General features: G+C 32.8%; 1 protein-coding gene and 1 non-coding gene across 4 annotated transcripts; both read right to left on the bottom strand.

Annotated features, from left to right (window-relative positions):
* Window positions 1–21: 21 nt before the first annotated feature.
* Window positions 22–12,622, bottom strand: LOC116340957 (WD repeat domain phosphoinositide-interacting protein 2). 3 transcript variants are annotated; one of them, XM_031767738.1, is made up of 5 exons: window positions 11,588–12,622; window positions 2,205–2,373; window positions 1,163–2,081; window positions 933–1,052; window positions 22–847 (listed from the first exon to the last, which is right to left on the bottom strand). In XM_031767738.1, the coding sequence occupies exons 1-5, from the start codon at window positions 11,656–11,658 to the stop codon at window positions 744–746; spliced, it is 1,383 nt and encodes a 460-aa protein (XP_031623598.1). In that variant the 5' UTR covers window positions 11,659–12,622; the 3' UTR covers window positions 22–743. The 3 variants fall into 3 exon arrangements, with proteins under 3 accessions (XP_031623598.1, XP_031623597.1, XP_031623596.1); XM_031767737.1 differs by having other exon boundaries at window positions 933–1,067; XM_031767736.1 differs by having other exon boundaries at window positions 933–1,070.
* Window positions 3,131–3,271, bottom strand: LOC116341473. The gene has a single exon (XR_004201165.1). It is a non-coding gene; the product is annotated as a U4 spliceosomal RNA (small nuclear RNA).
* Window positions 12,623–15,914: the final 3,292 nt, after the last annotated feature.

Raw genomic sequence — 15,914 nt, forward strand, 5'->3', positions numbered from 1 at the left:
AGGGAAAAAATCTACATCATGCTATGGACGAGGTACATTTATTTCAATACGGTGTCGTTCATGCTGGTCTTTGTTTTACATTTTAAATCTATATATTTTTGTAGTCACTTTTTGTTATGATTTATTAATTTCTGGAGTATATGTTCATTAAAATTGACAAATAAATAGTATAAAATTATTTGATTGGATTTTTGACAGATTAAACACACTTGAATTACTTTTTTTTTACCTAAAAAAAGAAGTGCGGAGTCATGTTTTTTCAATAATAGTTTTTTTTTGAACTCTTTATTATCAAAGATAAACTGTAAAACTGATTTTAATCAATCGTATTTTATGAACAAAACTTGGCTAATACTAATGCAACATACAATTTGACAAATTTTAAGAAAATATTGCTGCAAAATACCGTATTTTAGTTGTTATAGATTGTGTGTGTGTGTGTTTGAAATTTGTTTTTTTACGTCTGTATTGAACTAAGAGAAATGCTGCTCAAACATTTTATGTAATAATAAATTAAAATCGAAAAACTATGAATAAATCCGAACATTCTATAAATAGTTGTCAATTAAATTTGAAAAAAATAATAATAATATATATTCAATATAGAAACACGTTACGTGCTTTCAAATGAACAAAGTACAAATAACTTAACGGACACTCTAATGCTAATTTATACAACAATTTTGAATAGAATGGATCTAATTTTGATTGGTGTGTGTGCGTATTTAATGTCGATGACGACGTCATTCGGCACGAACAGAGGTCACCGGTGGAAATTGTACTTCTTCGAACATGGTTTTTGGTGGATATTCAATGGCCTCAAATAAATCACGACGCTTGTCTGAGTCTATAAAGAAAGAGAAAATTGAATGATGGTTTAACAAAAGTCGATTACCAACAATTTTTAAAATAAGCTACATTGCGGAAATTACCTGACATTTTATTCTTTTCGCGTCCTTTTAGAACACTTGCATAGGATCCAACGGATGCGGTGATGGATTTCTTTTCCGGTGATTTTGATCGATTACAGTTGTTCTCGTCCATATTCACCTCTGGAAAATCGAAATCTGCTGTCAATATTAAAGAGAATTGAATCTACCAATGTGCATGTGCTTGTATATTGTGAAACTGAAATGATGTCAAAGTACAATTGTTAAATTACCTGTAATACCATCAAGTGGACTACGTAAATCGTGTGCTCGTATCAATTTACAGTCGCCACCTTTGTTCGCATCAAAATCGTATACGTACAAAAAACCGTCTTCGCAAGCTGCCAACAATTTCGATTCTTTTTCCAATTTGGCAATGGCGCATTGATATCTTAAACCAGCTTGATTGAGTTGAACACTTGAGAATGCCCGATCTTGTGTAAGAACATCGCTTACAGGACTCGGCAAATACTTTGTAAAGAAGCCCATCGACCAGCGATTATTGCTGTTGCTGTTCAATTCAACGGAATCACCGCTTGACGTTGTGTCAACGCTGCTACTTCCGTCACTCGATTCGTCATTGTTATTGATACAATTTTGTCGTTCGACCTCTTCAACCAATTTTAAATCAATTTTGAACACATGCACCGTTTCTGTGTTTGAACTAACACACAAGTAATTCGAACAACCGCTAAAATTAAGCGATGCAATTCGTACACATCGTTTCATGCCACGACGAAATTCGTGCACTTTTTGACCATTTTTTACGCAAAACACACGAATCACCGTACCTTTTTCCGATGCCGTCGCCAATAGTTGTCCGTTTGGCGAGAAATTGAAGGCTGACAACGGTGAATCGTGCGCTTTTATTTTGATTTTAACACGCATATTTTCGGCATCATATAATTGCAATTCACCGCATTCATTTGAAACGGGAAACGCAAGATGAGATTGTAATGATAAACTACATAAACCGCTGTCATTGGGTGCAATGTGCCGAATCGAATTCATTAAACGCATATCACGAATATTGTGCACATAAATACTATCACGCAAACACACCACCAAACGGTTTCGATTCAATCTCACCGATAATATGGCGCTTGGATAGCGATAGTTACAGATTTCGGTACCCTTTTTAAAGTGCCATATCTAGAAGGGAAAATATTAATGGTTAGGAAAAACGTATTTGCAAAATGACAAGAGAAACGGTCAAAAAGTCATAACATTTTAAATTAGCTGTAGTTTTCAATTTAAAGAAGATGATGAATTTACCTTAAGTTTTTCCGTTTCAGTCGCGGTGACAACTGCCACCAAACTACTACTGAACAACCTTTCCGCAATTTTCGTATCTTCATTGTTACTGCAAAATATCTCTTCCACACGCTCAACTGATGTTATTGTAAACAATCGAAAGCCAAATTGTCCAACCACAGCCAGAGATCTGTGACGAAAAAAAGCATAGAAAATCACAAAGAAATTGGTTCAACGTAATAATAAATAACATGAAAGTTGGGGGAAAATTTCCAAAAAGCCATAAATGGTTTTTGTTCCAAAAACAGACAACGAACAGTAATCAAATCAACGAGGGAGAAATTATTGTGCAATCCATGCGTAAGCATTTAAATCAACAAAATGTCAGATAAATTCGCTTTTTTAATTTATGACACTGTGAGTCATTCACCTTCGCTGGAAAAAAAGTAAGTATGATTTGCAAAAGACGTAAAAAACAGCTGTTCACCAGTTCTCTCTTACTCTTTTTTCTCTGTATTTGCCTATACGTTTATAATACGTTATAGTACTAAAGATATATACGAAAAATCCAGTAAGATGTTAAAGACTTAGTCATTTCTGTCTCTATTTTTTTGGTTTTTGTCTTTTACGTGCATATTAGTAAATTCGAACTTTCAAAAATTGATGAGAGAAATGTCGTAAAATTCATAGAAAAAAGCCAATTTACGTATTAGGTGAAAATTCACGAATAAACATCAGCAAATTTTAATTGGAAATCAATAATTAGTCAAAATAATGTGATTTGTTTGGTTTATAAACTTACATTTTTTCAACAAATCATTTTTTTCAATCACTTGCAGGTGATTTCAAATCGATGTCGATTCATGCAGAACACCATCAATATCACATATCTAATCTGCCTTTGTTTTTTTGTTGGAGTTTGATTTAATTTTTCAGGAGAATAATTGGCTCTTTCGAACCTTCAAAAATTGCCGTAGCCGACGGTTTTTCACGTCGTCATGGCGGGGTATTGGTATATAGTTTTCAACTAGCAATGACTGCAACTCGGTAGAACCTCATTGTTTACAGTATTGCCTCTGCGCAAAGCTAACGATACACAGCACACGAAGTAGTACATAACGAATCTGGCGATACATTGCGCCAGTGAATTATACGTCGAACGAAAATGAAAAAAAGCACCTCGGTTCTTTGTTACGTTGTGAATGAGCGTATACGAGCAAGCACTGTACTGTGCTGTATGCGATCGAACGACGTTGATAAAATCTTTTGGTTTTCTTTGTTTCGTGTATTTTGGAACGTTAGACTCATATTGAATTACGTTCAAAAATACGTTTTTTTATTTCTCTATTTTATGGTTTGAAATATCATTTACGTCGAAAATCATCAAATATTAAATGAAAATACATCGATATCTCGATGGACCAACGATTACATTATTTTTACTTTTTTTCTTACAGTCGGGATGCACGTATTGATAAGATTGATATGTTTCAATAATCATTTCGAATTATTTGTCAAAGAAAAATGGTGTTGATTTCATTTACATTTTGCTAACGCGCCCCTTTTGCCACAAGACAAAACATGACCTTTTTGTTTATGATGATTTTATTAAATATCAAAAAATCAACAATGAGAAAAAAGAGCGAAATAATCAACCATGATGTAGCTGAAATTGTTGATAACAATTGTAATGAAATGTTAGCCTGACCCATTGCTAATAGCCACTCACAATAAAAATTGAAGAAAAAAAATCAAATAAATGCATACAGAGTCAGGTCAATAATCACCGATGGGCTATGCGATAACATTGGAAATCATTTCAAGATCGTGCAAAATAGAAGGTATACCGTAAAACAGCTGAACTTCAACTATTCCACTTGTTGATATCATGTTAAAACAAAAGAATACATTATTCAAATGACGCATTTACATTCCATGTTTTGAACGCAATAAAACTATTTGCGCGCATTCAAGTTGTGTTTTGGAATTTTATTGACTCACTTCGGTGATTTTCTATTCGACAAATTATCGAGACAAAGTTCTGAACTAATTATCACAACTAAACATTTATTATTTTAATTTTGAACATTTAGTTTGAAACATTTGCATTAAAATTCATAATTTCAAAACATTCGAAATTGAAAACAGTTAAATTAGATGCTAGGGAAAAAGTTGTAAATTATGTTTACAAACAAAACAATTCTCATTATTTTGACATATTTAATGATTTCCAATTAAATGTTGTTGATGTTCGTGAGAATTTCCATTTTATAAATAAATTACCAAATGTTTTTTTTCCTCTAAAATTTAACGGCATTTAAGGGTCTATCGTCGTTTATGTTAGTTTTTTTTATCAGAGACAAAATAATTCAGAGAAATACAGAACTATAATTTGTAAAAACATCGTGTTTTGTTAACACTCCAAGAACATAATAAAAAGCAAAGCGCAAAGAAAACTGATACACAAAAAAAAGAACGAACAAGCTGTATGTACGGCAGAGATGAAAAAAACAAATCTGGTAGAAACGAATACACAGGCGCGCGTTCGGTTGTTAGAACGGCTGTCCATGTGACCGTGAATCGTTTTTTTTACGTATGTTCATACACATCAGAATTTAAGTTGTGACATCATTTTAACAAATCAACGGAATATTTCGTGTATGTTGTTCGTTCGTTATCCGGTATGCATCTTGACTGCATCATTTAGTGTGTCATTAGTGTTTGTCACCTTTTAAACCATGACCATAAATCGAATTGAAGTTTTGACATTTCTTTAAAAATAGCGTCCGATATTCAACTGGAAAGGCGAATGAAAAAAAACCACCCAAAACACATTTTGTCTGTCGCAAGGAAATGATATCATTGATGGTAGTCTCGATAAGGCAATGACAATTTTCACCAATAAAACAAATATACACAGACAAATTGAATAAATGTTAACAAAAAAACATAGTTGTTCAAAATATATTCTAATTGGCGTCATTATTGCTTTCGAAATGATCTTTAAAATAAGCATAAATTCATTTAAGTAGACGATGATCATGCAACTGAGCACATATCCCATAAATCTTTGTGCTTTAAGATGAGAACTAGTCTAACATGGAATAGAGCAAAAAAACGTGAGAGAACAAAAGAATCAATTTTTATGTCAATTGTTAAGATTCATAATTTTTTTCGAAATCGTCGGCAACGAGTTTATATTTAAAACACTGATAGAGGAAGCTAAGTATGAGATAAGCAAAGTATCAGCTGAGCACGTTCACTGTGAAGTACGAAAAAAGCAGCACTATCACATCTGGATATAGCATTGGCATTGACATTGGCTCAACAAAAACCACCTTACAATTATTTGCCAAGGTTGAATTTGTTTGTTGGGCAAAGCGATACCTAATTAATCTGTCGAGTTTTGAACTTCACGAAACCTTTTTTAATTCGCTTTGTTGTTTTCAACGCTTTTCGGCAATGCGGAAAATCGTGAAAAGCAACAAAACAGTATTAATATTTAGAAGAGTTAAAATGGGAATGCCACACGAAATACGATTGAGAGTAGGAAAAAATACGTTGCCATACTCATTCGTTGCCTTGCAAGTTGGCCAAAGTTGGAATTACAGTTTGGAATTTTCGCTCGTTTCAATCTGTATATATATAGAGCGTATTGCATTGCAGGGTGTGTGTGTGTGTGTGTGAATTGGATGGCCTTGAACGTGTTCAAGTGTATTTATATTTCAGGCATATAATAAGCGAATGCGCTCTAGAATTTTCTCATGTACACGAATGTTTTGCGAGCACTAAGAAAAAAAAATATATGATGAATTGAAAACTGACAAAGAACCGACGACGATTGTGTATAATTATGTTTTGTTTGCTGTGGTAATGATGGATTATATTCCCTTGAACTCCGTTTCGTTAAAAAGCAATATTGTTTTTTTTTGACGTACCGTGAACAGGTTCAAGTTCTGTTGTTTTAATTTTATCTTAATGATCTATTCTTGAATACAACCACTCTCATTTCAAATCGATATTTCGATTTAATCGTCAACCACTGTGGTTTTCGAGGTGAATCAGCACTATCGAAACCAAAATTAAATCCTTTCATCGATAAAACTCTATACATAGTTTTGCTACTGCACATTTAATCTGGAACAGTGAACACCGTACGCTACATAATGTGCATATACATTTCAATATTCAAAGAACAGTGAAAACAACAACACATCGCCCATTACAATGCAAAACAGTAGCACAGAAAAACAGCAATAACAAACATCACACACGCAGTTTATTGCGACGATTGACGTTCACGTGTTTGTCGAATATAGAAAAAATAAAACACGATTTGTTGGAATTTAATTAGTCATGCAAACAACACGGGCTAATAACTACTTGGGCTGTAAAATTGAAAAAAAGTAGTATAAAATAAAACGAAGAAAATATACATATATATAGTCTATTTCAAATAGGCTTCTTTATATTCTAATGATAACAAATGCATTGACTTTGCATTGGAATTTAAAACATCGTACCATATTCATATCAATTTCTTATACAGTGCAACTGTTTTTTATTACCATTGACGCATGTGTACGCGTGCTACTCTGTCTTTTATGTGATTTGAATGTGATGTGTGATTCGACACACATTTCCATGGGCGCTTCACTTCTTTTCTATTTCAACTTATTCATTCGACTTGAGACGGTGCATGACTTTCTCGGTATTCGATTTTAAAGCCAACAACAAATGCAGAGAGTGGTGCACTTGGTGTACCTTACCGCTTCGCCAATCATTTCAATTTATTACACAAATTTTTTTTTCTCTTTTATTTTTATATATGCACATTTCTCCGCGCTGAATTGTACGTTGTTTTATTTACTTTCTGTCTTTTTTAAAAACAACAATAACGAATCATATGGAAATATACTTATCGCAAATAATTTTCGTAATTCGAAATGGTGTATGTGTATGTATTGACATGTTTTTGCGATTAGAAACACCTCTGTATGTAAATGTGTGTGTGTGTCTGTTGTTTTTTTTTGTCATGTAATATTCGCTTTCTATCTGTTCGGCGCAATAGCAAAAAACAATAACAACATCCGCGCGATACGATTGCTTGTAAATCGTTTGTAAACAAAGAGTCATCTGTCTAATCGATAATATAAATGAACACATGATTAAAACGAGACATTTGTGATACTTCGGCATAACCACTCTCGATTTGTTTATAATCTACCTCTCTGAGTGATGTCATTATCGGCTGGCTTTAAAATGTCATGAGACAACAACAATCCGACGAAAAAAAAATTGGCGGCTTTTTTTCGGCCATATTTGTTATGGTGTGCTTCAAGCATCGATGTTAATAATCAATGGATTTTTCCATTTTTCGGTTTTAAAATTGGTTTTTATTGACCTGGCATTTTATCAAAGTCACCGTTACTTTGTTTCAACCTTTTTCAATTCCAATATATGAATACTATCTCTAGTGTATACGGTGAAATAACAAAAAGAAGAGAGATATGACACGTTCCCCATTAGGCAAAGTTCAATTTGAACACAACAACAATATGTTTATTACTCTATTTTTCAAACTATAAATTATGTGACTTTTGTTCGTATAAACAACAATTTTTTGTTCCAAAAGTTCCAAATTTACATCATCGAGACACGTATTAAGGTGTTTTCAAAAAAACGCAACAAATTGCAAACAAAATTGCAATGTTATGCAATGTCACGACAAATGCATTACTTTTTCTGATTAATTAAAGTATTCATGGAGCTTTTTTTCATTATATGGCGACTTTGTACGCGAAATTCAATGAACAAGGGTTGAAAATTTGATAAATTTAATTACAATGTCATGACACATCTAATGTGCACACATTGCGTTTCACACACCCATCCAATTTATTATATATGAACGAATGTGAGCTTGTTTCACAATCGAACGATCAGTCATAGCGTCGACTGACTTCGATTTCACCACAAAAAGTCAGAACGTTTTTGCTTTTTAATTATTTTCTACTCAGAAAGAAGAAAAAAAAAAAACAACACAAATTACAGACAATTAGGATTTTTCTTGAAAGATCTACATACAGATTACGCTTCACCGCAAACGAAATTACATTTCAAGTAAAAATAGATTGAAATTGATTCAGAACAATAAAAAAAGACTGAGAATTAAAGTAAAGATCCAACATATGATATACAATGCGTATAAATAACGCTCAATGTAATTGATCAAGATCTAAATTAAATTCAGACGATAAGTTATTATTAAAAAATGCCCGTGATGCAGATATGCAGGGAGTCGATTTCGAAAATTCTAAACAAAGGTCCGGGAGTCCGAATAAGACACCCTCCCCCACCTCCAGAATATTGTGAACGATATAAGAGAATTAAAAGAGCACTGGTACATGGCAAAATATCATGACATCTTAGAAATACACGTATTGACTTGTAATTTGATGGTCTTTTTAAAGCTATTTATTGTCTGAAATGTTTTTCCCCATTCTTACTTAACCTTAAAAACAAAAGTTTCGTTCTAAAATACAACTTAATTTATGTCTGAAAATAAATCAAACTGCAACTTATCTATTATGCAGTGTAAATTGATCGGCTTTCGGTAAGTCGGGTTAATGACTGTTTTACAATATAAATATAAATTTGGCATTGCTACTTTTGTGACTGACATAAAAGGTGTGCGCACAACATAAATCGATATTTACTTGAAAGCGAAAAAAAAAACATCATTAAACGGTATAATTAAATATTTATAATAATGACTGTAGTCAATTTTCTGAAAGTAAATCATGCGTGACTTGCCGCTTCAAGCACGCACACAACTTTTATATCGTGAAATCTTTTGGAAAAACAACCGTTTTATTTCACTTCAATTTTAATTTGCCCAAACAAAACACACGAAAATAAAACATTTACCATGATAATAAATTTTAATGCAAAAATATATGCAACCGAGAAGAAAAAAAATAAGTTTTTTTTTCTTTTTGTAAATATTATATTGTTTGTCTTTGTTCACAAATAAATAATAAATTATTCAATGTAAAAGAGAAACAGACAAATGAAACCTTTGTTCAGCCAACAGCTGAGTTGATAAATTTCGAGTTCATCCGATAAGAGTTGTCAATTTGCTTGAATTTTATGTGTTACGATCGCTTTTGTACATAATTGATAATATTTTAATTGGACGTGATTTATTTGAAGAAAATATAGAAAGAAATCATTTAAATTAACCTCCGCCATAAAAGGCCAAACCCAAAATAAATCATTTTCTAATGATCTTCGATTCGGTTTCATAACAATGACAACAAGGAAATTGACATTTTTTTAGTTATTACAAAGACCATAGATTCCAGTTTCGATTGAAATAAAACAATGCATATACATATTATGCCCCGTATATGATAACGGTTTCACAATCTGAGTCAATTGAAATTCAATATTTCTGACAGCAGTTTTGATTCTCGATGACAATGGAATTCGTTTTTTTGTGTCATTTCATTCTATTATCTAATTTGACAATAACAAAGAAGCTAACATTAAAATAATGTAATGTGTAGTGTGCGCAAACGGGCGCCCGTGATGAATGTACGTTTTAACCTTAACGCATTCAGCATTACGAATCTAATAACCTTGGTTATTACACACATATGCATACCAAAATCCAATGCCCGAATGTGAATTAGATGTAATTTGTTGTTGGTTTTTTCATCTAACAGGTGTCGCATGAATAACAGGCTCTATCATCGATTTTTTTTTCTCGTTTAACATACATATACTATCACTTGTCTCCTTTTATGAGACATAATAGAGTTTTATTTTCAAACGCTCAATCACCGTATGTGTTTGTATTGTTTCTCTTTTTTTCTTGATTTGTTTTGTTATTTTTGGTTGGTGATTGTGAAGTAGACGGTCATCATGGCGTCAAAATTGTTAATGTTCGCATTTAAATACGCGAACTCTCATTAAGACATTTTCAATGATAAATATATCGTTTTTTGCTTTCGGATATGTTGAGGTATCGGTCATTAATCTGTAGTGCTTGAGGCGTCCTTCCTATTTCAAATTTGTTTCCTCGGTACTTCAAGTTGGTACGCAATTCGATTGTCTCTTTGCGTTTCAACTTGATTGTTTATTTGTTTTTGTTTTTTAATACACATCTTTTGCTTCCTCCGACATTTGATAATTGAAATTTAAAAAAAATGTTTTGATTTGCCTTTGTTTTTTTTTTATCTGAAATGAATTTTTTGATAAAAACTGACGTTTTCAATGATATAAACAACAGCAATTCTGCAAATACATTGTTTTACGACAGCTGATTTGTATAGAGCCATAAGGATTGATTCAACTGTTGATGTTGAAATATGGGTCAAATAAACGCCAGAATCACATAACACAAAGCAGAAACACTGCACACATACATTGTGTATTTGAAATAAACCATAACCACGAGTATCATAGCGCCCACTCATTGAATCATGAATATTAATATATGTAATGTGAATTGATCGCGCGTTGTATACACATCTGTATATATTAGCTAATTATTCCACGCGCGCATTATGAATTTGGCGCGATTATTTTTCTTTCCTATTTTTGCGTAGTATTTGTTTGTTGAATGTGTGGAGAAAAAACATACCAATCACGATAAAGTATTGAAGCAACTCGTTTGCATTGAAATCGATGTGAGAATGAGTAAGATAAAAATTGTCAGTCGAAGAAAACGATATGTGTGTGTTCGCTTTCAAAAAGTCATAAGACTTGGCGGTTGAGATTTTACAGTGACGTGATGCAGATAAAGGCACTTGGCAGACGAAACAGAGAAAATGTGAATTATATATGGTGCGTTGATGGCAAATGCACAAAAGTAGATAAAATATTGCATGATTGGCTTGGTGCCGTTTCCAACAAGAATCCTCGATGATTTTTCAGATGCATTCGACAAAAATGCGAAATACAGACAGAAAGATATTGCTAAGGCAGTTGGAATTTGTCAGCACAATTATAAATTGCTTACAAACGAATGAAATATTATATCAATGCACTGAAACAATGTCAAGAACAAAGAAAAAGACTGAAAGCGTCGTTAATAACAGTGTCGTTAACGCTGATTTCAATTCGCACAAATAAAATCATAAAATTAATAATATAAAAATAATGAACACTCAGACGACGATGGAGAGAATAAAAAAATATTTATGATTGAAATCAGGCATAAACATAATTTGGAAAATGGTGTGTATTTTTTGTTCGTTGCAGCAAAAGTATCATTTTTCACAAAAAAAAAAAAAAAACACACGGAATGCACAATAAAATCGAATATACAAAACAAAATTAATTTTTAATAATACAAAAAAATTTGCAAACAAAAAATATTGAAAAAATATACATACGAATAATCCTGATTAAAGTTTATAGAAAAACCGTCATTTTGTTCCAAACACTTTTCAGTTGATTCACACATTTAAAATAGTTGCGGTTCGAAAACTCGGTGACTTGCAGTTGCTTTGATTTAATGAATGGACAGAAATGATGTTTCTGTGTTATAACGTTTTTCACTCGTACGCGCGTTTGCTAAAACAAATAAAGAAATAACGCACACTCTATAAAACCGATTTCGTGCTGGGTGCGCTTTTTTTCGCTAATTTATATAATGCGTGTGTTGGTTTTGTTTTTTTAATTCGTTGCTCTTCGTCCGTTTGACTGTTATTGGGTTTAATGCTTACAAGAGTTACAAATAAATACGATATAAGTTTTTTTTTGTCTCTTTCTCTTTGCACTCTCTTTTATTTGTTTGAATCAGAAGTAAATTTTAATCACTTTACGTTCTTCTTCACACTTGCAAAATTTGATGTTTGTTTTTATGTGTTTTGTTGAGTTGTACATATGTTTTCTTTTCGCAGATGTTTTGTATACTGTGTAGTAAGCGTATTTCTCTTCCGAATTCAGTGGTTCGTTGCAATAAAGGTGGTTGCAATAAAAACAATTAGTTTTCTATGCAAAAATGGAAAAATTGTTGGATATTTTGATGGCGTTAAATTTTACACTACTGAAAAATCGGTTTCACTCCAGCTGATATATGGTGTTTACACAATGGCAATGCGATAAACTCTGTCTTATGACAACGAAAAGTATGACTTCTCTCTACCTCAAAATTTCTCAGATCATTCACACATACGGTGATGTAAACAATGACAACAACACTGAACTAAATTTCTTCTTTTTCGTTCACAATTGACAGAAAATCAATGGCATTGATTTTTGTAGTAAAAAATTAAATAAATTCGATTTTAATTGTGAGAATAGAATGAATATATGCAACTGTTTCACACATAAAAACAAAAAACGATTAAAGAATAGAACTGATTTTACTCAATTTAAAACAAAATATGAAATACGATGTTTACACTTCGGACGCTTCGACTGAATGCTGTGCTGGAGTTGTGATTTGTTGTTTCATTTTTCACTTTGCTCGTTTGTATTCGTTATTTGTTGGCGTTTTTGCTTGAACACTGGCAGCTTCTGTTCTCTCTCATCAGTATGGCTATGATATGTTGTTTTCTTTCTTTCGTATTTTTTTTTTCGTTTGGCTTGTTGTTGTTATTCAATGGTCTCTTTTTCTCATATATGCACCATCACACTTTTGTACATATACAAGCTCCAGCTGATCGACATCAAAGTGTCTGTGTATGTGTGCACGTTTTTTGAACGAAATAAACAGCTAGATTTGTATGCAATTTACACACCAAATTAAGACCTATTTATATATGTATACGCTTTGTTATGTGTGTAAATGTTTGAGTAAACAAATTTTTCTGCATTGTCACCATCGAATTGTAAAATTCCTTTTCACACATTTTCAAAAATTCATACAATGATGTAAATTTTGCACAGTTTGCAAAACATATCCAATGAGACTTTCTGACGATGATGATGTAAACGAACCATAATTTACTGCGCATGTTGTACACTGCTACTATAACAACGACTGTGAATGTGTGCAGCAGCTGCCTTTGTTTACTCGTAATATAACGAAAAGTGTACCACTAGTTTTCTATGAATCGAAAATGTTCTATGACTGTATTTACGCCGTCTCTCTCTCTCTCTCTCTCTCTCTCTCTCTGTGTGTGTGTGTGTGTGTGTTGATGTATATGTTATCGATGTATTTGTCCCACTCGAACATTTACGGCTCATCATATGAAGTCATACATGAGATAACATTAGACCAATTGGAAATACAAGCAAACAACGTTGAAGAGAGATAAAACATATAGAGATACATTCGATCAAGTTTTCAAGTAAACTTTTCGTCAGTTAATTGATGTATCGTACCATAAATAAACAACGTTTTATTGGCTTTACTTATATACCTATTATGACCGTATGAACTGGAATAAGCTAGTTGACTATATGTCAGCATGATAGAAAATTGGCTTAATTTTTTTTGCACACATCAATTGCAATACAATCCCCACAATAAATTAAACGATTCATTTAAAATTGTAAAATGAGTCCAATCCAGTATTATATATGGGTCAGTTGTAATATTCAATAGGTCAAAGGGTACAATTATGTAAGAATTTTATGAATGCTTCTTTATTTTTATTAGATTAAGCGCAGTAACACCTTCATTTGAAATGACTTGTTTTTATTGCTGTAGAAGTGATTTTTATAGCAACGAATAAAAATCAAAGATACATAAAATGTCGTAGAAATTCCATTGTAAGTTGTAAATACAAAACATAATGAAGTCCATTTGAAACTCGATCCCTTGAGATGTTATCGGTTGGATTACAAACTGAAACCGTTCAACGGTCGATTTTTATTCAGTTTGGATGTCAAGAGGTGGCAGTAGTGTATGCATATGAAATTCAACCGTTGTTGGTCTAATCAGAATTTTTCGTATCATATTTCACACGCATTTGCAATTACTTTGTGAGAGTGACACAGCGGATAGAACAAGTGAATGAATAGATATGAAGAAAATTGAACATCTTCAGCGCAAAATGCGTCACGTTCAATATTTCTGAGAATGAAATTGCTGTTGGCGTGTAGGCGAGATGATATTCTATTTCACAGAGTGTCTTAATTCAAGTTCAAATAGCTTAAAGCACATACGCATACCCATATTCATGGTGTGTGTTCGTTTTTTTTATCAACAAATCATCAAAAATCATATGCATTAAAAATTTCGGCCCAACAACGATCACATCAACAATAAAATATAATATCGAATCATGTTTCTTTCATGAATTTTGGTTATTTATTTGATTTGTTTTATTTCACATATTGTTTTTTTATGATAATTGTTATTACGACGATTTAAAATCAATTGCATTCAAATATACGTTGAATGTTTCATCACTGCGCTGAAAATGAGCAATCGTCGATGATGACGACGCAAACAAAAAACTGTTTTGAATTGCCATTTTACTTTCTCGTTGAGAAATGCGCTTTTCAATGCCCTGAATGACAAAAGCGAGCCCAGAGACAGAGATGAAGGGAGAAGGGGAGAGAGATAGAGAAAGAGAAAACAAACAAAAATGCCATTTGATGAAAAACGAATTTATTTATTATCGTTTTTCACTATCCCGTTCCCTGCTTTGCCCTGCCCTGTGTGTATACGGTTTTTATTTGTGTGAAATATATTTCACGGCAGCAAATAGTTTGATTCAATTTTACTATGGTAGACAAGAGGCGCGTTTGCGTTTTCGTCTGATATAAATTGTGTGTTCCATTCGATGTGATGTGATGTGTGTGTGTGTGTGCTTTTGTGCCATTATAATGGATATGTAATTTGATACTATTATCATAACAAGAAAAACTTTTCGGTTTTACATTAAAAGCAGAACACGCTCACACATATTTGCGATGTGTATCTACATCGCTTTTTTCATGTAGTACATGACGATGGATCGGTCATACGGGGTACATCTATCTGCATTTCAACATATACATACGTGTATTTTGTGCTGTACATATATCGTGCAATCGGTTGCAAGTTGATTTTTTTTTTCGGTTCTGCTGCGATATGTGATGCGCGATCGAAATCGAAACAAACGACTCTTGTTTCTGGTCGCGTACCGAAAAAACATTTGTGTTTTTGGCGTCTGTTTCGATGTTTTATGGCATTTCAACTGTAACTGTTATGGGCACCTCGCAAAAGCGTTAGATTGCCACTTGGACATGCAAAGAATGAGACAGAAAAACAGACAGACAAAGATAGAATGAACGGAGATGAAATTGCAGCTTGAATTTTGTGTACATTGGAGCTGAAGAGGGTTAGTAAACAAAACATGTGCGACTTTTAAGTGCTCACAGAAGTATGTAAACAAAATCGATTTTGTTTTTAATTGATCAAACGAATTTTCTTCTTTTCTTCGCTCTCTTCGTTGTGGCTCATAACCATCTTCATCGTTTTTCTTTTTCACATTTTATAAAGTTCTCCATCGTCAGAGTCATCGTTGTTGTAGTCGTTCGTTCATTTTTTTTCCCATGCAATGACCATCGATCGCTCATAACGTCGTAACCCATTTCGCAAATCACTTGGTTCGATCAAACATTTTTTGGGCACTGATAATAAATAAGTGTCATATGATGCGACATACGGCGCATGTTATTGCCCTTTTTCGATCTCTTTCTTTATTTAAATCTCTCGTATTCTGCCTCTCTCTTTCTCTCTCTTTCTCTCTCTTTCCGTGTTATTTGAACAGTATTCCT

The sequence above is a fragment of the Contarinia nasturtii genome, unplaced genomic scaffold (genome assembly GCF_009176525.2).
Source record: "Contarinia nasturtii isolate CC-2019 unplaced genomic scaffold, AAFC_CNas_1.1 Cnas_scaffold_695, whole genome shotgun sequence".
NCBI classification, from domain to species: Eukaryota; Metazoa; Arthropoda; class Insecta; order Diptera; family Cecidomyiidae; genus Contarinia; species Contarinia nasturtii.